This window comes from Siniperca chuatsi, linkage group LG4, assembly GCF_020085105.1.
Source record: "Siniperca chuatsi isolate FFG_IHB_CAS linkage group LG4, ASM2008510v1, whole genome shotgun sequence".
Lineage (NCBI taxonomy): Eukaryota > Metazoa > Chordata > Actinopteri > Centrarchiformes > Sinipercidae > Siniperca > Siniperca chuatsi.
Genome location: NC_058045.1, coordinates 30247361 through 30270638, shown reverse-complemented (window position 1 = coordinate 30270638; position 23278 = coordinate 30247361). Strand labels below are relative to the sequence as shown.

Sequence of the window (23278 nt, the reverse complement as noted above, 5' to 3'; positions counted from 1 at the left end):
TCACACTGATAACTGATTGATGTGCATAAACAAATATCAAAATTGTTATTAATTTCCTTTTGATTGAAAAAATGGCTAATTGTTTCAGCATTATTTTAAAATACAGACATCTATACTTCCATCTCCTCCTGTTCAGACTACTGCAGTGTAGTTGGTTACTTAGTTTGTTGTAAATGCTGCAGAATGGATTGTAAATGTTTTTCTCATCACACCAAAGCTTTCTGCATTGCTGCTTTCCTGTGAGCTTCACCCAGCCTGCGGTCCTCGGCTCTCTGCTGTAGAGGCTCGGAGGCTCAAGATAAGGTGAACTACATCTTTTGCTTAAAAATCATTTTTACAGACTTCAATCAGGTTTAATGTAAGATTTTTGTTTCTCTTGCCTTTTGATGGGTATTTACTGTTATTACTGTTGGTTATTTATATCAGTCCTCATAAACAGAGGGATGTTGGTATTGGAGTCTTGAGAATGGGGTTGTGTGATACAGGGGAAGCTAAGGATGAGATGGTCCCCTGTTTAGTGTGTGAGCCACTGTTTACAATGATGAAGATCCTTCAAAGCAAATATTTAATAATACTTTTTTTTCTACACCCCAAAAAGGTTGCTGGACATTTTAGAGGGGGAGAGGAGCAGGCTGGTTTTATTAGATAAAGTTTTCACACATGTGAAAACAGATCATCTCTCAACTTACAAGATGTCAGGTAGATTTATTCCTTGCAAGCTGCAAAAGAAAATTGAGGTGTTGTGTTATTATTACACTGATATTCTTCACATCATGACATGCACACTGCACAGCACAAGGACTCGTGACACACGGCACATCACAAAATTCTTCATCAGCGAGTCTCTGAGGAACGATCGCATGCAGGTGGTGCCCTGCCGGAGCCACAGGGTAAAGGAAACAATTTGAAACCACAAACCTCCCTCTCATGCCGACCCTGGCTCATTCAGACGAGAATAATGCATAATGTATATGCATGCTCTTCAGCTCACTGTCAGAGACCAGGATTGAACGGCAAGACAAAGTTTTTGTGGATTATAATATAAGTTTTTTAAAAATAGAATGTTAAAACTCGAGCAGGGTTTCATGCAGTTTCTTTCTATAATGAGTAATAACAATTCATTTTAGTGATGTGAACTCTTTGACAAACATGCAGACGAAACAGACGAAAAGGAACAGAGCTGTGGCGTGACTGCTGAGCAATCAGGACAGACAGAGGACAGTCCTGGCTAGAGGACTTTACCCATACCTGGCCCCCGAAAACCCAAAGACCCGACCTGAACTGATCCATTGCTCCTGTCAACACTTGCTTGTACACTTTAATTCTGATTCGGGCTTGACTACAAATCTTTGGTCTTTTTAAAATGCAGACTGGACCCTGCAGAACTTGAAACGTTTAATAAAAGCAACAAAAGATGCACGTTTACTCAGCCAAAGAATGAATGTGTCTTCATCGTGTTAGAGATTGGGCCTGTTACGATGCAGCCATGGCTACTGAGGTTTCCCTGAGTTAGCCAGCTCCACTGAACATCACTATAGGCCTTTTTTATCCATGCTAGCTGATCTAGGCATATAAGCATTTGCATGTTTAGCTTCAGCATTAGGGCTATTGTTAGCATTAGCATTCCATTCATTTAACATAATAGTAATGGTGAATAAAACTAAGAAAAGGTAAAACTGAAGGTTTATGTACTGTATATTTACAGTAAATATACAGTGCATTCAGAAAATATTCAGACCCCTTCACTTTTCTCACATTTTATTATGTTTCAGCCTTATGCTAAAATTGTTTAAATTCATTTTTCCCCTCATCAAGTGCTTGCTCTTAATGGGAAGTGTTGGGTCTCTATAAATAATATTATAAAGAGTACGGCCTAGACTCTATAGGAAAAGTGCAATGAGAAAACTTCTGTTAAGAACTGGCGCTATATAAATAAAACTGAACTGAATAAATCTACACTCAATACACCATAATGACTAAGTGAAAACAGGATTTTAGAAATGTTCCCAAATTTATTAAAAAGAAAGAACTCAAAAATCAGAAATATTCAGACCCTTTGCTAGACCCCATTTGTCTTGATCATCTTTGAGATGTTTCTGCACCTTGACTGGAGTCTGCCTGTGGTAAATTCAATAGATAGGAAATATTTTGGAAAGGCACACGCCTGACACATTCTGCTGCATTGAAGGTTCCCATGAGCACAGTGGCCCTTAATAATTCTTAAATGGAAGAAGTTTGGAACAACCAGGACTCTTCCTAGAGCTGGCTCCCCGTCCAAACTGAGCAATCGGGGGAGAAGGGCCTTGGTAAGAGGGGTGACCAAGAACCCCGTGGTCAGTCTGGCTGAGCTCCAGAGATCCTGTGTGGAGATGGGAGAAACTTCCAGAAGGACAACCATCAATCTGGGCTTTATGGCAGAGTGGCCAGCCTCTCCTCAGAAAAAGACACATGAAAGCCTGCTCGGAGCTTGCAAAAACAAACACCTAAAGGACTCTCAGACTGTGAGAAACACGATTCTCTGGTCTGATGAAAACCAAGATTAAACCGTTTGGCCTCACTTCTACTGTACGCTTCATGTCTGGAGTAAACCAGGCACCGCTCATCACCTGCACAATACCATCCCAACAATGAAGCGTGAGAGATATCCTTAATGAAAACCTGGTCCAGAGCGCTCAGGACCTCAGACTGGGTAGAAGGTTCACCCTCCAACAGGACAATGACCCTAAGCACCTCCTGGGATCCCGGGGCTGAGTCAGCTAGTTAATAGCATGGCTGGCTGCATGGGTCTAACTGCACTAATTAGCTAACAGCAGCTAACAGTTACAATTAGCAGCAGTTAGCGGTTATATTAATAATAATAATGGATTACATTTATATAACGTTAAGTGTTTTATCTTGATACCCAAAGTGCTTCACAGTGAAGGGGGGAAACGCACCTCAACCACCACCAATGTCGTTAGGTTAGCTAACGTTACTTTAGCAACAAGTAAAGCTCAGGAAACTCCATAAATCACCTTGGTAAGTTACTGTACTCTGTCGTCAAACTTCCCTCATAAGATTACTGACGTCTTTATGACAAGTCCAAATGATTCCACTTTAAAGCCAGGTCAAGGGAATTATTCATGACACAGTTATAATGGTCTCATGACAGTCGTTGTCAAAACCAAGCACATATGACAGTATAAAGTAATGTTACATAAAGCTAAATAGTTGTTTTTAAGTTTGATAATTAGGCCTGCTATGGCATTTTTATGGTTATGTTTTCTTGGTTAATGTCAAGTTGTCATGACAAAGAAATCTCAAACAATGTCAACTTTGCATTAAAAGTGACATAATTGACCAAATGACACTTAATGACAACAGTCACAAACCTTCATACAGACTCCTTCATGATAGGTGTCATGTCATCGTTATGACGGTGGCATGTCAGTCTTGTGAACCCACCTTCAAATAAAGTGTTACCTTCCTTTCTAATAAATTTGCAAAAAATTCTAAAATCTGTTTTCACTTTGTCATTATGGGGTATTGAGTGTAAATTGATGAGGGAGAAAATTAATTTAAACGATTTTAGCATGAGGCTGCAACATAACAAAATGTGAAATGTGAAAATGTTATTTAGTATTTCAACATGAAACCCGTAAGCATGCTGCCATGCTATATTGGCATTCCGCTCATAGTACAGCTGAGACTGATTAAAGCTGGGTGAGGCCAGACAGTGTAGAGCTGAGCCTGAGAAGCTGAGTTGTAGATGCCCTAAAATGGCTACAGTACAGAGGACAAACCCTTTACCACTGACTAGTGGCAAGGCTCTAACAGAAAGGCTGTCTCTTTATTCTTCATCCATCTAGCAGTTTAGTTTTCTAGTGTGTAATCAACATAACAGCCTCGCTGGTATGACTGTAGACTGTTAGTCTTGTTGCACAGACTGTATGTTGCCCTTTATATGAACGACAATCAACGTCACTGTTGACACCGAGAGCAATGTTGTGATTTGGGACAGATCAGGTGGCTTTTGGTAACAGACCAAGAGCTCTATACTGGCTTCAAACGAACTGGAGGCAGAACATCAGCAAACACAGGTCCCATTGTCTTTTGGTCTGTTTGGGTTCAGGTCTGGGTATTTTTTATTGATGGATACCATCTTTGATTTTAATTCTCAGACCATGTTAAGACCTTTAGTCTAGTCCCCCCCCCATACATACGTGTTCTCACAGAGCGGTCCCATCCAGGCGGGCGCCGAGAAGCTGGGCATCTGTGGCAGCGTGAGAGGGAGGCTGGGGACTTTGGGAAGAGGAACGCTCGCTAGATTGTTAGTTAATGACCTGCTGGGGCAGAGTCAGCGGCGAGGTTGATCGAAGATGGAAAAGGAAAATGTTAAAGAATAAAAGAAAAAGAGAAGAAATAGCAAAAGTAACAGTGGGTGTTTTTCACCACAGCACACACAAAGACGGATAGTAACATATAATAGCAGCCACTTGTTCTGCCTGCACTAATTGATTAATGGCAAATACCAATAAAAGACAGAAAGTCAGTGCTTTCTTCTATTCATTCTATTTTCTTTCAGTTGCTCTGTTTCATTTAAACAGTGCAGCTCTCAGTACATTGTTCCTGACTGCAGTGTGTCCTTGTTGTGTGTGTTGTACATTCAGCTCTGCCTCCTTTTGTTCCTCTGCTGTCCTGTGCAGCGTTTGGTTTGTTCAGCTCCTTCATCTTTTATTGTTTGTGTTACATTCATGCAGCAGCCACTATCCCCCGTCAATAAATCATCGCTGCTGATAGTAAACAGAAGAATAAAAATGACAATGAGAGACGACAAACTGTCCGAATTCACGTAGAGGGCAAGAGTAGAATTATATTAGATAGAGACTATTTCAGAAATACGGTGTTGAAAAACATATCGTTGTACACATGGATACTTGTTAACAGAAGCATTTAACTATATTAATAAAAACTGTAGCTGAAATGCCCATAAAGAGAAAATCTGATTTGTATCATCGGTGTGTCACTATGGCTTCTCTAAGCAGAATATACATGGAAGTAGAGCATCACACACATTGTGATCTTTATGAGGATCAATGTGATCAAAATGATCCTAGTGTGTCTTAAAAATGGGGAGAAAAAGATTGAGTGCCACTCAGTGTAGCACACATTCTCAGTTTCTTTTTTTAATTGTTTGTAATGGTGAATTACTTTTATTCTTCTGTTTAATCTGTCTGAGTCTATTTATGTCTTTTTTATATTGTCCCGTGTTTCTTTTATATCTTGTTGTAATGCTTTTTCGACTTATGTAAAGGACTTTGCAATTCCTTGTTGTTGAAAGGTGTTAATACAAATAAACTTGCCTTACCTTGTAAAGAAAAATGTCCACATTTTTTCATTCATGTATTAGTAATCATATTAACAAACTGTGTCTGACATTAAATGACCCATCACTTACACCAGGAGTTTGATCGCACTCTGTGCAAAGAAATCTTAAGGGCAACTAAAACTGGCAGCGTCCTGCTGCATCATCACGAGTCGAGGTAACACTCTCCAGAAAAGCAGTAACTTTATTACATTCACCCCAGATCAGCACATCCCAGCTACTGTACCCTGAGTACCACATCTATATGTATGAAATGTCTGGTCAAAAAGTGCCAGATATATTAAAATGAACCCATACTACAATCAAAGTACGTATGCGCCCTTTCCTTATCTTTACATCTATAATGTTATGTGAAACATAGTCTGCACAAAGATAAGAACAGAGGCAAAAGGATTTGTTCTAGGCAGCTCAAACTGACAGGAAGACTAATTTTAAAAAATAACATCACAAATGTAAAAACAGTAACCCAATATTTAAATAACCTAACTGATCCTAACTACACGTTGAAATATAGTCATAAATCCTGTTGCAACAACGCCTATGCAACATAGATGTCTAAAAACCTTAAATTTTAATGATTACATCAGATTAAAAAAACAACAACTTTGACCTCAACATCTAGATGTCTGTTGACCCGCACATCACTAAATCAATTCTGAGAGGAAAGAGAAAGAACTGGACTTCACACAAATAATGAGCTAGCTAACACTAATTACTCACGACAGAACAGGTGGGCGGACTCTTACTTGACAGACTGCCAGGTCTCCTGCTCGAAGCCACGGTGGATGGACTGGGCGATGGAGGACTCCATCAGGTCGATGTAGCGCACCACCAGGGGGACGAACAGGTCCTGCAAGTGTTTGTGGAAAGTCCCATTGCACAGGTGAGCTGCGGGGCCAAAAGAAAACCACCTTTTCAGACCATGAAAACTAAAACAGACAAACAAGACTACATTACACAACCCTGTCCCCCAAAAAAAGTTTAGATTCTACTAAAGTGCAACAGTAAATACATTTTGAAAGTAACATAATGCAGCACAGATTCTTTATTTACGGGACTTTATTTACATTCATTGAAACTGCAATCTTTCCCTAAACCTACCCAAAGCTGTTGTTTCCCCCTGTTTTTGTGCTAAGCTAAGCAAACCAGCAGCTGTTTGTAGCCTTATATTTAGCGGACAGATACAATCTCATATCTCATCTCACTTCTCATCTAACTCTCCACCAGAGTATTTCCCCAAACTATTGCTTTACGACATTGTTAGACCCTGAATGAAAGAAGAAGACATTTGAATGACCTTTATGGATTTGTGGAATTCCATGCAGAAACCGTTCTGGACCTTGTGGTTTCGGGCTGTCTTGAAACCAGCAAGTTACAAGTTTGATCTGTACATTCATGGCTAAGTGTCCAGTTCAAGTGTCCCTGAGGAAGACACTCAGGAACATTTGTGGACTTCAATATTTATGTGTTTCAAGTCACTTCAGATCGGAGCTGAATGATTAAATGTCAACAGTGCTCACCGGATTCTTCTCAACTACTTTTGCGGAGATCTTAAAGGGACTCGGAAGCCTCTATCAGCTTTAGGGGTGCTGGGAGGCAGATTTTGTTAAATTTGGACAAAGCCAGGCAAGCTGTTTCCCCCTCTTCTCTTTGTGCTAAGCTAAGCTAACTGGCTGCTGGGTGTAGCTTCATTACCCAAAATGTTGAAACTATTTCTTTTATGCTTCATCATACAATTATATTTTAGACAATAATGTGCTCCCTCTTTGTGTCAACAGTTTGTGTTTGTCTCTTTCCTTTTTCAACAGGACAATGCCCCGTGCACAAAGCCAGCTCCATCAAGAAATGGTTTTCCCAGTCTGGTGTGGAAGAACTTGACTGGTCTGCACAGAGCCCTGATCTCAATCCTATTCAACACCTCTGGAACGATTTACGCACAATTTCCATCATGTGTGAATTGAACTAACTGACCTTTGAGGGCAAACAGACTACATTCTTCAAGCTCTGCTTCTGATAAGACATTTAAAGACGAAAAATTCTGAAAGTCTCAACCAAACCTGAACATTACAAGCCTTACAGAAGGTAGAATTTGTATTGTAGAAGGGTTGTTCTTCTAGGATCGAATGTGACTGCACAGGTGGGCATTTTGTGTACATCCCCGACACTCCTCAACCCCTCCTTGTAGGTTTGAGAAAGACTGTCAAATAGAAAGATAAATCCTCAGTAACAGTCCACAGCGAAGAGAGACAAAGACAGAGTGTTGGGTGAGAAGCGAGCAGGCTGGTCTCTCAGGACTTCATTAGTTTTAATTCCTCTCGCTCTGCTCCGTCATGATTAACACTAGCCTTTTTGCCCTCCAGAGAGTGTAAAACCAGCCTCCCTTGCAACTGCTCGCCTTCACATGCTGACAATCAAGTGAGCATTTAAATAATCTACAGAACAACTGAGAGATAATACACTTGCTGAAGAAAATCCTCAAAGAGTCGATGAGATATCGAGTCATGTCACCTGAGCAGCTGACCGGCGTTCGCTGCAGAGGTTTTGGTGATTTTTCTGAATGGTTTCAATATTTAAAAAATGCTGTGAACAATTATAAAACTCAAGGATTGTTCATATTTGATCACTGTGAGGTTCGGAGAAGGCAACTCGTGAATGAACTTCATTATCCTCCAAACCTTTTTTACTTCACCCTGTCACCTGGGACTGAATCCAGACGAATCGCTTTCCTCTCACTTTAGACATAATTATCAAAGAGGGAAGGCCTCCTTAGTGCAAACAGTCAAAACTATGATTTCGCTTGTTCTGTTTCAGCTCCGTCTATTGCCTCATTGCTCTCCAATTTAAGTTGACTAATGTTGTGACACTTGGAATAATTACGGCATTAACAGAGGATGGTAATTAGAAAAAATATAAAAGATATGAGCCACAAAAAAGGAGATTTGTGGGTTCTTCACACAATGAAACACTGAGTTTTTTGTTCCTAACAGTGCCCTTGGGCTGTCTGTCTATCTGCCTGCCTGTCTGTTACTGTATTCGAGGTACTTTGGCATCAGCCATGTTAAATAACGCCTCACATCTCGCCAAATCTCTGCTGGCTCTGAGACAAAGCCGAAGGAGCCGAAGGAGGGCTTGGATAGAGGAAACAATGATTTTTCTCCAGCAGTCAAATGAAATCTTAACAGTGAGATGCAGTTTATAAGGGAAGAAAATACTACAACAACCTGAAATACAGCAGTGCAATGTTGATGTTTGTCGTACTTTAATCTAAAATTTCCACCATAATTATTTTAGGTGTTTTTTTGGGGGGGACCTTGAGAGTTCGAAAAGCACATTACAAAAATGAGTGGTTGTCCAAATAATGTTTTCCTTATTCCTGAAATCACTGTGTTTGTTGCTGTGTTCCAGAAAATGGTTTACTATTCATAAATTCACAAAATTGATGGTAAATGATTCTGAAGGATCATGTGGAAGATGGGAACAATGGATGGCATCTCAAAGTTCATCTCCTGCTTTGATAGTTCTTTATTTTCAGCTTCCACCTTTTACCAATGCATGTGTGTCAGTGATGACTGACTGATTGATTTTTAATTTTTTTCAAAATTTTCCTTGACTTCCACTTTCTTTAGTTCTATTTCTCTTTGTACTGTAAAGCACTTTGGATAAACTGTTGTGTTTGAGGTGCTATATAAATAAAGGTTAGTTGATTGATTGATTTAAGTGTCCGGCATCAAAGAGTATTTTTTAGAGTCGATATATTTAAATTAGACTTCCTTGGAGTCTTTTTTAATCTTAATCAAGTTATTCTCTCGTGTGCACAAGATGTATAAAAATTAATACATATATGTTGTGACATGATGTGACATACGTACTGATGAGCAAGATGGCGTATCACAACATTTGTTTATTGCGTTATTTTTGAACATTCTTTTGAATTGTACGATCATCCTCAGACCTCTGGACTGTAATGCTGAAATGAAATGCATCTGCTAATGCATCTGTGTCAAAGTATATTAAGAGCTACTGGAAATCAGAGTCAAATGTCTTGAAATGTGATAATTGCCCAATAAAGTTGATCCATGTAAGAGCTGCATTTGTAACACAGTGTGTTCTAATTCAGAACAATCCTTCTTATAGTGTAGCTGTCCAGTTGTTGTTTCAACTATAAAAAAGTAGACAATTATACAACAGTCCTGCTATAAATCCTCCCTTCATGAAGGTTATAATGCTCAGTTTTAGTTGTAACTGTTTTGGAGAGGTGTTGATTCAACTGATAATTTTTTAATTTTGGAGGCTGCAGTTTGTGGTGCTGTTGAACTGTATTGTGTTATACAGAGAGGTGTTTCTGTTATATAGACTGTCCTCATAGATAACAATGGGTTGGACAAAAATCAGTCCCAAACTGCATTATTACAATAAACATCTGTCAAACTAATAAAAACTGCTTTTTAAAGCTCACCGTTCCCGACAAATTATCTTCCAATTATCACATGAGCTGAAAAGAAGAAAAACAACTCCTGAAGAGTTTAGTTTCCTAAACAGGAGCCTGACATTGTAGTAGCGTCCTCTGCAGCTACCTGCTGACAGGTAGACAGGTCAGCTGACACCGAGTTGAAGATAAACTGCTGCGAGCTGATCGTGTCCCTCGTCCGGCCTTTTCTCCGCAGCTTGTTCTTAATTACCTTGCTGTTGGAACGTGCGAGCTGCTGTTAACCTCGTCGCTTAATAAACTTGTTTTCTCTAGCGTCATGTTAATTAGCGCTCTTATCGGCGAGACCACGTGCCGTATAGGGCATTTTCTCCCAAAAAGCTGCAGTTTTAGATGCATGAAAATGAAGGTCATGCAGGCTGTAAGTAGAGGAGAGTATGAAAAGAAATTAAAAGGTATCAGTGAGGAATCATGGCCAAATGTTGGCAGCGAGGTGATGCTTCACAGAGGTAATTCTTATTTCTAGTGTATTTGTATTCCTGTACATGTGAATCTTAGAACTAATTTGTTGTTGCAACAGTCAAATTTTTCCATGTGCATCATTTAAAGTTTGATTTTCAAACTGTAGCTACAAAATGTTTCCTCTTAAAGGTGTACCTTTTAACAACTTCATTACCCAGAATCACTACAGGGCGAATAAACAAAATGTCCTTTTCTTAGTTGGAGTATATACGTGTGTGGGGAGCTAAGGTAATGGAGGTCGTGAGAGCAGTGTGAAACTAGAAAGAGATTTTTGGATTTTAGTTTGGATCTTTCACTTGCTGTGTGGAGATTTCCCACCAGAGAGAAAACTGACAGAATTTAATTTGGAGAAAATCTGAAGCAGCTCTGCCTGTGTGTGTCTGTGTGTGGAGGATGATCTGACTGCTGCACACACTTGTTGGTTCAGAGCCCACAGAAACTGGCAGAGTAAAGCTGTGATTACAGGCAGCAGGAAATTATACACTTAACTGTGTTTGACACTCAGTTTGTCAACAGCTCAAATCACGGTAAACCTATGTTGAATTTGATGCGATAAATTTCCACCCAATAAATGAAACAAGCAGGAGTTCACATGTTTGCATGTACAAGAACGATTGTACCAAGACATGTCATCTGAGGAAAAAAAAGGTTATACATGTTCAGTATAAAGACAGATTGATGATGGCATGGCCAATGATTTTGAAGATCACAATCTGCTCTCATTTTTAAATGTCACACTGAGCGAACTGGTTTTGAGCAGGAGAGTTGATCCACAGCTTTAATAATTGGTATTGTACATTCATTATTTATCAGTCTTGAGTGGCTTTTGTACTGTTACTTTGCCACAACTGTGGCTCTGTGGTTCCAAGCTAATCTAGCCTGGCTCATAACGGTCACGTAGCTGGTATAGCCAGTAGTGTTCAATCTTCAACTGTCCTTCATTGACAGCGGCCGAGAGATCCCTTCGTACATGAACAAGAGATTCATTTCTCTTCCGTGGCAGTAAACACAACACATGGGCCCGCCGATAACCGTGTTGCTATGTTCTGAACCTAGACCAGTAAGACGGAGTGGGTCACAAGTGGTTCAACTTAGTTAAAAAAAAAAAAAAAAGTTACTTTTAAATGTTGCAGATTTCTGCAATAGCCCTTTAATTTAGAAGTACCATTTCCACCTTCCTAGTGAATACAGGCACTTTGGCATACAACTTTACTTACTTTATTTAGTTTTCATTTTGTGAATTTAAATGTAGCTTTATTTGGAAAGCTTCAGGAAGCTTACGCTGTTTGCTGTGATATATAGTACCCTGTATTGCTGGAGACGCGTTTCAAGAATCTCTATAATGGAGGTGGCGAGTGCAAAGTCATAATGTCCACAATTATGAGAAGACAGAGGTGGAAAAATACCAGAATTTTCCTTGAACACGCTTTAGCATTCAGCTCAAAGCACAGCTGAGTCTGACAAAATGTGTTCATCTAGAAAGAAAAGGTGAGACTCACGGTCAGCTCGCAGGAAGTTGTTGAGGAGCTGGAATAGTGGGAAGCTGTCCCAGGTGTCGACAGGCTGGACCTGCAGCGTGGCGTCCATGTCGGCTCTGTACAGAGACAGAAATGTCTCGGCGTGTTCAGCCATCAGCTCCGGCCACCAGGAGAAAGCCTGAGAAAGACAGAGACATGTGACAAAACATCTTAGTTACACTGACATGGGCCTACTGACAACTATGAAAAATTGTATTTTTACAAAGAACATGTCTGTTTACATGCAAACATGTCTGTATCTCATGTCTGATCCCTCGAGACTGTCCTCGCAAGAAAAACAACAGCATCAGCTGTTTCAGCAAATGCCGAAAAACGTCATTTGTTTACGTTCAAATGGCAGCGCCCTCTAGTGGCCGTAGTAATTATGACTTTTGTCCGTCGGGAGCAAATGCTAACTCTGCCACCAGCGAACTAGCACACCACAGATCCACAGTCAAAAGAACACGCCCAGACTCCACAATAATAGTACTGGGCAACTTCAACCACTGCAATCTGTCCAACAAACTCCCTAACTATATGCAACAGGTAACATGTCCTACCAGAGAAGATAAAATACTGGACCTCTGCTATACAACAATCACGTCAGCTTACCATGACTTCCAGAGAGCCCCGCTGGGACAGTCTGACCACGCAATGCTGCTCCTTTTCTCGGTGTATAAACAAAAACTCAAAACTGTTAAACCAAAGTCCAACACCGTAAAAATATGGTCCACAGATGCCATCAAAACTCTGAGAGGTTGCTTTGAATGCACTGTTTGGGACAATGCATCCCGACCAAAACCGTGACATCGTACAGTAATAGCAAACCTTAGTTCTCAAAAGAACTAGCTGCACTAATCAGGAAAACGATTTCTGCCTTTAACAGTGGAGACAGGGAGAAATATAAGTCTGCCAAATATGAACTGCGCTCTGCAGTTAGTCTGCAATAAGTCTGATTACACAAAAAAAACAGGAACAACAATTCACTACCAATAACTCCAGAGCAGTCTGGAAAAACCTGAAGGAGAGGACAAACTACAAAAGGGGACCGCTTAACCACCAGATGAGGACCTTAGTCTCCCCGACAGGCTCAATGATTTTTACGCACGGTTTGAGCACTCATCCCCCTTCTCCCTCCTCCCCTCACTTCTCCCTTTTCCATCCAGGAGGCTGAGGTGAGGAAGCTTTTGAAAAAACTAAATAAAAGGAAAGCAGCAGGGCCAGATCAGCTCTCCGCTGTTGTGCTTAGCCACTGTGCAGATCAACTGGCCCCAGTATTCACTGACATTTTCAACACCTCTTTACAACAGTGTGCGGTCCCACAGTGTTTTTAAAAATCTACCATCATCCCGGTCCCTAAGACAGCCAAAACAACATGCTTCAATGACTTCAGGCCAGTTGCCCTCACTTTATTGGCTATGAAAGTGTTTGAGCACTTAGTCCTGTAGATCCCCACTGATGGGGGATAAGTTTGCTTATCGGGCTAATTGATCTGTTGAGGATGCTATAAACCTGGCTCTTCACTTCACTCTGCAACATCAACCAACACCTATGCTTGCATCCTGTTCATATACTTAAGCTCAGCTTTTAACACCATTAATCATTTCACACTCTTCACCAGGCTTCAAGACATTAACATCATCCCAGCCATGTGTTGCTGGATACTGGACTTTCTTAGAATCAGAATTCAATCTGTTAAGGTTAACGACGCTACATCATGCCCTCTGAACCTCAGTACTGGTGCACCCCAAGGCTGTGTGTTATCGCCTTCGCTTTTCTCCATTTACACCAACGAGTTTACATCTCACCACAGCTCAGTCAAAATATTCAAGTACACGGACAACACCACTATCACTGGACTCATCAATAATGATGAGACTAAATACCAACAAGAGGTGAATTGGACTGTACACTGGTGCAGGGACAACAATCTCTTACTCAATACCTCAAAAACAATGGAAATAGCTGTAGACCTCAGGAGGAGGACAAACATCAAAGCCCCGGTTCATATCTCTGACCAACCCATAACCCTGACAGACTCCTTCAAATTCCTCGGCACCTACATCAGTTCGACTATGAAATGGAACATCAACTCCAACCACATCATCAGAAAGGCCCAGCAAAGACTGTACTTCCTCAGGCAACTGAAGAAGTATCAGGTCAAAAAATAATGTCGGTCCACTTCTATAAAGCCATCATAGAGAGCGTCCTGACATCATCTCTCACTGTCTGAGCTCAGACAGTCACACCAAGAGGAAAATGGAGCGGATTGTCACTGAAGCCTCCAACATAATAGGCTGCGACCTTGCCCCAGTCAACTCACTGTATATAAAGCGCACCTTCAACCGGGCAGCTAAAATAACCAACGACCCCTTCCACCCAGCCCACCACCTCTTCCAGCTTCTCCCCTCTGGAAGGCGCTACAAGTCCATATTAACCAATACCACTCGATTAAAAAAACTGCTTCTTTCCAACAGCAGTCAGAATACTTAACTCCCCTTACTAGCCCCCCTTGCCACAAAATCCCATATACTGACCTGAATTGCACTACAGGCACTGAGCTCAAACTGGAATTGTTTGCACTGGTATATCAATCATTGTACTTTCTGCCTCTTGGGCTACTTGATATGCTGGAGAACTGAACTGTACATATCATATATATTCACTGTACACATTTTCACATTCATGTGTTTCCTTTTTGTTTGCATTGTTGTAATGGTTTATGCTGCCTGTTTACTTGGGTTTTTTTTCTCTCTCTTTCTTTTTGCACTGGAACTGAGCTACAATGCTGTACCAAAACAATTACCACAAACACTGTTGTGTGGCAATAATAAAGTATCTATCTATTATAGAGCGACAAAGTCAGCGTAGGGAGGAGGTCGGGGTGGATGGATGGGACAACAAAACCTTAGACTTCAACACGGTAGACCGTTTCCCATTTCCAACCGACAGTCAACATTAGTTTCTTTTAACCATGACCACGGTCGTTCCCTAACCTTAACCAAGTGGTTATTACTGTAACCATGACGACAATCGGTCCCCTAACCTTAAGAGAGTAGTATTGTTAACCCAAGCCATGATCTGTCCCTAAACCTAATCAAGTTGTTTTTGTGCCTAAACCGAACCTAACCTTAAACCTAGTGTTGTCACATCATAAAACAGATTTATTTTTCCAACAGTGATTTGTAACAGTTTTGAGAAGCACAGACAAATTATGTTGTCCTGCTGATAGGAGCTTCAGATCAGAAAACACTTATATGTTGTTCTAGAAGCCATTTAAAAAACAATGTATTCTATCATTTATTTTGGAGGACTTCTTAGATCCCTCACAGGTCTCTGAGGTTCAGTTTGAAGCCTGGTGTTTGGGTTTGTTGCTCACCACCATCTTTGTCAGTTACCAGGGCCGAAATGGTTAAGCCCACTGAAGTTAGTCAACTTTGTCTTCTATTATGTTATTGCTCCTCATTGTGGTGTTTAAATGTGAAAACACTAAATCATTCAGCATTTTTGGAAAGGAAACAAGAGAATCCTTTTTTGTTGTCAGTTGCCTAGCAGCAGAGATTTCATGGGAAACCTTTTCAACACCAAACATACTGTGAACTCAAATTATCAACACCTTTGCCACGCTTTCTATTCCTTAATCATTAATTTTACTGAACTCCAAGGGAAGCTCAGTGACTTCAAAATGTTCTGGTATCCATCCCCTTAGGCTTTTCAATCACCTTTTTCGTGATCCTTTGTCTTCATCGCGGAGGTTTTTGCCACCAAAAGCTGGACCTTCCAGATACAGGTCTATTTATACTACAATCAATTAAACCCCCTTGACTACACACAGGTAATCTCTATTTAACTAATTATGAGACTTCTAAAACCAAATGGCTACACCAGTGATGATTTAAAAACTTCCAAGGGGAGTGAATTATTTTTATAGGGACTTTGTTACTCACTTCCTGTGTGTCTTATAAAGGTCTTGATGACCAAAACATCCTGATCTGATTAAGACAGATGACCTGTTAAAAGCTGCAGAAATAATAATAATACAAAATAAATGGAGGCAGATTTTACTTATTTAGACAGCTGCTTTTAAGAAGAAAAGAAAGCCCAAAGGTGCTGTTTCATTCAGGCTGTGTGGCTCTCCAGTGGACAGAGGTCAGTCTGCTCAGGTGACCGCTGCCATTGACATCTGAGAGAAAAGTGCAACCATCTTTGAATCACACGCTGATGCACTGAGGTCAGTATCTGTGTATGACAGAGGAAGAAGAGGCTGAGATGTAAGACGGAGAAAAAAAGAGATGACACTGCTATGGCTCGCACTCGTGGCCTTGCAGGATGACTCATCCTTTCAAACGTGCCTTTTCAGTTTCCTGTTACTGACAACAAACAGCATTAAACCAGCCTGATGGTTCTTCAACACTTACAACCCTTTCTTCTCAAGACATCAGTTTCAATGATAGGTGATTGTAAATATATGCTGCTATCAGTCCCTCAAGAAAGACAAAGGACGTGAAGAAAAGAGACAACAAAACAGCAGAGCATTAAGAGAGACAGATGTAGAGAAGCAGGAGATACAAGGACAAGAATGGAATAAAGGATGATTAGAAGAACAGCTTAAAGTAGGAAAGGTGGGAGAAAAAAAGGGACGAATTGAAGAAAGATGTGACAGAGGGAAGAAAGAAAAAAGGTTGGAAGTGGGGATTAAATATGAATTAAAGGGAAATAGGGGACAAAAAAGAGTGAACAAAGGAGGACTGGAAGAAAGATGGGAAGAAAAGAAAAAAATTGCAAGAGGGTAAAAATAATGGGACAAAGACAATAAAGATAGGAGAAGAAAGAAGGAAAATGGGGAAGAATGGAAAGAAGAAGTAGAAGTGGAAGAAAGAAGGGAGGGAATATGAAAAAGGGAAATAAGGAATGAAGAAGGAAACAATTGAACAAGGGAGGACTGGAAGATAGTAGAGAAGAAGAGACAGGGAGGAAAGGAAAACAGATAGGAAGAAGCAAAATTTAGAAGGGAAAGGGTAAAGAAATAATGGAAGAAAGAAAGACTGAAGGAGTGAATGGAAAAAATGGGAAGTGTAAAGGTAAAAAAGTTAAAAAAGAGAAGTAGGAAACTAAAAGGAAGAGGACACAAAATGGTAGTAAGGAGAAAACAAGAGAATAAAGATACGGGAAGGACAGAAGAAGGGAGAAAAGCAATGATGGAAAGAGAAATGGAAGAAGTGACTCACAAAAAGCTCCAGTCTGTTTACAACAAAACTTTATTTTAAGAGGAGAAGAGTTTTGGCGCTAAGGACATCTGTTCCTCCATATCCTCCCTTCAACAAACAACTTGTCAAAAATGTGAGAGAGAAATTACTGAATATTTTCCCTCTTGCTGAAAGAGCATCTGGAAGGCGAAGAAGATTGTTGGAGCAGAGACGTCAATGAGGGTTTTTCAAAGCCAATAAACTGAATGCAGATGAAGTCAGAGAATGAATGTGACCAAGTAGGTAATGAGGAGGTAATTCAGCCACAAGAGCACTGTGGGGGCCTGGCTCACAGTCTGTGTTCCAGTTCACCCCAAAAGGTGTTGGATGGGGTTGAGGTCAGTTCAGGTCGTTCAAATGCTTCCACACCAAACTGGGAAAGCAATTTCTTTATGCATCTGGCTTTGTGGACCGGGGCATAATATTCTTCCACAAAGCTGGAAGAATATTATAAGGAATATTGTCTGAAATATCATTGTATGGTGTGGCATTAAGATTTCCCTTCAGTGGAACGAAAGACAACGTAGCTCAGGGAACTGGCAGTGTTCCTGTGCTCACTGCTCTCCACAGCCGACTGAGGAGGAAAACTTTTGCTGCAGAGTGGGACCTGCGGACGCCAGACTTGCGTCCATGGATGAGAGTGATGTGTAGCCTGGTGTGTAACTAAGCAACGTTGTCTTCCTGGAGTGTTTCACCTCCCCAAAGTCAACTGGAAGAAAAGACAGAGACCGGCTGGACCAAACGGTCAGCTCTCCGTATGGCACGAAAACGCAACACGTAAAACACAAGTGAAGGATTTCAATGTGTGACCCTGCAGAAATAAACACTAACATTATACATTTTATGATCTGACATTACAATGGTGAGAGAGAAAGTCACAATTGTGTCGAATATGCAGGGTGCTTAGGTCAGCAGGCAAGTTGATCCGGATGTAGACTCCTATGCAATTTGTCATAATGGCCATTCGAAGGGGGATTCTTACAGATGTCGGCAGTGGACACACAGACAGTTCCGTTTATACTACATTGTGTGTATGCATAAGCAGATATGTTCACACATGTGCGGTGTACCTCTCAAGTATGGACCTAAGACGAAGGACACTGAAGCTTAACTGCTGATATGCTGATATGATGAAGGTCACGGATATTTATTGGATTTTCTCTAGAGGCGAACAACTGCTGTTTCAATGAACACAATAGACCGGGACTAGGTAGTTTAATAAAGTGACCGTACATATAACTCACTCACTGAAAAAAGTGGATTTTGTGTTATTTTACTCTTGATAGAAAAATGGACAGAGATATATTTATCCATACCTGCCAATACCAGACTGCCATAATGAAACTGCTGTTTAACTATAAGCATGTTGTCATTTGTGTCTGTGAGATGCAAATCTCTTTTGATTAAATACTAATAAATACTAATAAAGAATGCTGAAAGCATTCACAGCCTATGTTCTTCTACAAAAAAATTCTTTATTATTATTTAGTGGGAATGTTGATTAAGCATTCCCACTATTGTATTGTATTTCTTTATACTTATTTTATATATATATATATATATATATATATATATATATATATATATATATATATATATATATTGGTTCGCTACTCCTTCTGCATACTTTCAGCTACAGAAACCTTTCAACTATCAAAATGTTCAGCTCTTAAGGACATTTGTGCTTGTATTAAACTTTTTTCTACCTTTTAAAATATGAAGCTTTTTTCAACAATTTTTTACAATGTAAGTCAATGGAGCAATCTTCACATCCTCTTCAAACTTACTCCACTTTGAAATGCTACTAGTTCTGCATACTCTCAGCTACATACTTCATTTGAACGTTAAATTGGTCACAAGACTTTCAACTATTAAACTTGTATTCAGCTTTTTGATATCTTTTACAGTTTTTTTCAATTTCGCAATTTGTGTTTGATGCTTTTTTCAGTCCTTTTCTGAGTTTATAATGAGTGTGTACATCATTGCTACAGTGTAGGGCAGCTGTGAAATCTTCTGTGAAATTTCTCTTCAACTTGCTCTTATTCCCACAATTTTAACTCCTCATACATCATTTTACACCAAAACGTAGGGAAATTTGTGCTGGTCCTACACATGTAACTATGGAATCAAACGGACTTATATATTTGGCTTGGTGACCTCCCAAGTGACAAGAGTGCCAAGCAACTGTCGTATAAGCTCCCATGTTAACAGAGTCAAAATTGCTGGAGGAAAACAGAAAGTGCCAGTTTTTAAAATTGCTGTAATACTCACTTTTATTTAACTTTATCCACACAAATTACATATCTATATGTTCGGCAAAGCCTTAGCATGCTGTCGGTGTGGTCCTTTTAACGATTCAACCTACAGTTTTTTAATGAGGGTGTCTTGTTCGAGTGACAGGGTTTCCTCGGTCTGTCTCCATGACTGAGCACTTTCAGGCCTCAATCACCATAGCAACCAGTGTTTCTGAGTTGTGTGTGTGTATTGGGTGACATTATCGCTAGAGTGCAGAGGAGTTGGTGAATTTTTCTGAAAACCTTCTCTTAAACTTGCTCTCATGCCCACAATTTTCACTCTTCATACACACTTTCTACATCAATTAGTAGATAAACTTGTCCTGGTTCAGACAATGTGATCATTTAAGCATTAGGACTTACAATTTTTGATTTTTCGGCCTCAAAGCACCGAGAGAGCCATTCAGCTGTCTCATTGACTGTAATGCTATTTTACTTCTGACAGTCTCAGGCAAAAACACAAACGTGCGATTTCTCGGCCATTTTTTACTTTATCCACGCAAATTACACATCTAAATGTTCATCAGTGCCTTCATTTCACCAATATGACCTACAATTTAGGCTTTTTTGTGTCTTCTATGACGGGAAGTTTAACAGATTTCTCTCTCTCTCTTTACCTATATACAGTTACACACAGGTGATGCTGATTAGCTCGTTAAATATCAAAGCAGTTTGTTCCTTTGATCTGATTGGTGCATTGTTGTTGGGCAGTTTAGGGACTTTCTGTCTCTCACTCTCCATTTAGCTACAGAAACCATTCAAATATCAAAATGTTCTGCTCTTTAAGGACATGTGTGCCATGATTCTGCTATTTACTACCTTTCATAGTTTTTAAAATATTAAGCTTTTTTCAAAGAGATTTTTATAATGGGAGAAATCTTCAAATCATCCAATAATCCTTAATTCACAATGTAACTCTACCTCTGTCTCACACACACATAGAAACACAAGTACTGACACATACAGACACACTTTAATAAACTAACACACACACACACACACACCCTGGTTTTTCTAACTATGTTGGGAGTTACACACATAAACACACACCCTGGTTTTTATGTCTTTGTGGGGACTTCCACACAACCCGTTTTTAACCTGCATAGGGATTTTCACATACATACTGGTTTTTCTGTCTGTGTGAGGACTTCCACACACACAAACCATTTTTTTCTATCTTTGTGGGGATTTTTACTAACACACACAACACACCAACATGCATACATACACAACAACTGGTTTTGCTATTTACTGGTTTTTATTTGTGGTGACTTTTGTGGGGATTGTTACTAACACACACACACACATAATAACTGGTTTTGCTATCTTTATGGGGATTTGTACTGCTTTCAATTTATTACAATAGAAGTGAAAACCATTGGTAATATTACAGTAACTTCCAGCTTCTCTGGCAATGTTTTTCAGCTCTTAGCCTCTTTAGATTATGTTCTCTCCATGGGTTTTTCAGTCAACTACTACTTCTGCATATTTTAAGCTATAGAAACCATTCAAATGTTAAAACTTGTTCTTTAAGGACACTTGTGTTTCTATTCAACATTTTTACACCATTTATACTTTTTAAAACATTATGCTTTTTTCAACAATTCATAGAAGTGAAACCCATTAACAATATGACAGTTTAGCTTCCAGCTTTTCTAGCAATGTATTTCAGCTCTTAGCTTCTTCAGGTAATGCAGTTCAGATTAAAATTCTGGCAGTTCATTTCACATTTCAGCATTTTCAGCAATGCTTTGCAATTTATTCTTCTTCTGTATGTTTTTCGGTCAACTAATACTTCTGCATACTTTCAGCTACAAAAACAATTCAAATGTAAAAAATGTTATGCTCATTTATGTTTTATTCAACTTTTCAACTTAACTTTTCCAACTCCCAATTCTACCAATTTTACATTTCAACTTCCAGGTTTTTGAGCAGTCTAGTGCAATACATTTGGGCTTTGAGATTTTTCAGGCAAATTCATTTCAGCTTTCAGCATTCCCAAGCATTTTCAGCAGGAAATGCAATTTTTTTAGGTATTATTCTGCCGCGTTTTTAACACTTTTTAACACATTTTTTAACATAGAAACTTCATTCAAACATCAAAATCTTCAGCTCGAGTATTTTAACGATAGGAGTTACGGTCTTTGAGCTAGAAGCAGGAATATGAGAGGGGCGTCTCAGCTAAAATGTCTATGAAATGAACCAGCCAGAAGTGACACACAGTAGTTAGCATCACCATGGCAACCTTGGATCTCAGGGTAGTCACAGCTGATTGACATGAGCTAATTAGTGCAGTTTGACACACACAAACAAACCTCTTTCTGTCTCTCTCTGTCCATCTCTCACACTTGCCTGTCTGTCTGTCTGTCTGTCTGTCTCTTCAATAAACTCCATTTCTGCTACTCCTGGATCCATTTTGCTACAGAAACCATTCAAATATAAAAATGTTCAGCTCTTTAATGGCATTTATGCTATGATTTAGCTATTTTCTACCTTTGGTCCTGTAAGTCAGTGATTCCCCCAGCGTCTGCAGTTACCAGGGGAGTACATGGAAAAATTGGGCAGCTCAGCTAATTTGAAAATATAGAAATTTTGATTTGATGATATATATCCCCATATTTTGGTTTAGGAGAAAATTCAACATACAAGTAAGATCACAAATTTGTGTTATGGGGATCTTTATAGTTATTGTCACAATAACTTACCAAACTATGGTAGTATGTACAAGACATGGCTCAGTTTTCCACTAACCTGTTTTCCACTAACCTGAGTCAAATGAAAGTTGATTAAGACTGCAGAAAGTCTATTTAAAAAGATAGCTAAAAGTAAAAATACTGTAAATGGTTGAAACAACCAGTTTGTCACTCCAAATGGCAAACTTGGCCAAAACTACTGAAAAATACCATTGAACAATATCATAAAGCCATCCCATCTATCAAAAGGGGGGTCATTGCGATTTAAATGAGATTATGTTTAGATTTTTTTTTTTACCCATAGTCAATTTGTGGAACACACTACAGCCCACCAGACTCCATTGAGAAAAACAGTAATTTTACCTCGCAGAAAATTGAAAAACACACTTCATTCAAACTGGACAGAAACAAAAATTCATAATTCATAATTCAAATCTACCTCTGTCTCTCTCTCACACACACAGTGTCATTTCAGATTTTTGGGCTTTTTTGCCTTTACTTGATAATGCAGCTGAAGATAGACAGGAAAGGGGGAGAGAGGGGATGACATGCAGCAAAGGGCCACGGGCTGGATTCGAACCCGGAACACACATTTTTATATACAGTAAGTAAAAAAAGGTAGTGGCCCTCAGGCTGCTGTTGACTGACCTCTGAAGAGACCGTATCGATGTTTTTTCATGTTTTAGCCCATTAGCTACAAACTACAATTCATTACTGATCATTTTGGATCAGTTTTTTGAAAGATTTCCCTCCTTCAGTCACACTGCTTTTGCCAGTGTCGTGTTACTGTTGTGTGCTAATATAGTTGCATCCAGGGAGAGGTTGGAAAGCTTGTTGGTGCAAGGTGGTGCCGCCATGTCAGAAACGACAGAAATTTCTTTTATCGAAGCAACACCTTAACACGTGCTCGTTTTTCTGGGTTTGTTTTTCTAACATGGCAGCTAACTGGGACGACAGAGATGCTTGAAAAAGTAGTTCCTGTTCACGACTGCATTAAAACAAGATATCATAAGTTTAATAAAAATATGGTGTCAATTCAATTTTGAGGATTAGTTATCTGCAAGTTTCAAGTTCCGCAAATTGATTTATATGGCAAAAAAATGAATTGACTGCGTAGGTAGCAAAACAACCCATTTGACAATTGATCTTAAAAAACAAAAATAGAAAATAATTTGGACTTTTTCTCTCCAGTTTGAGTTTGGTGCTACCATCTGC

The 23278-nt window shown here is 39.6% G+C and overlaps 1 protein-coding gene across 12 annotated transcripts in view; it reads right to left on the bottom strand.

Moving 5' to 3' along the window:
- The window catches only part of cadps2 (Ca++-dependent secretion activator 2), a 228518-nt gene that overhangs the window by 35875 nt on the left and 169365 nt on the right, over positions 1 to 23278 (bottom strand). For 7 of the 12 annotated variants that reach the window (XM_044194159.1, XM_044194157.1, XM_044194161.1 and 4 more), the window contains 4 exons: positions 11813 to 11969; positions 6112 to 6253; positions 4203 to 4322; positions 690 to 719 (listed from right to left, as the gene is read on the bottom strand). In XM_044194159.1, coding sequence (XP_044050094.1) covers positions 690 to 719; positions 4203 to 4322; positions 6112 to 6253; positions 11813 to 11969 — 449 coding nt within the window. The remainder of the gene's footprint in view (positions 1 to 689; positions 720 to 4202; positions 4323 to 6111; positions 6254 to 11812; positions 11970 to 23278) is intronic. The other 5 variants (XM_044194166.1, XM_044194163.1, XM_044194167.1 and 2 more) reach the window with 2 other exon arrangements.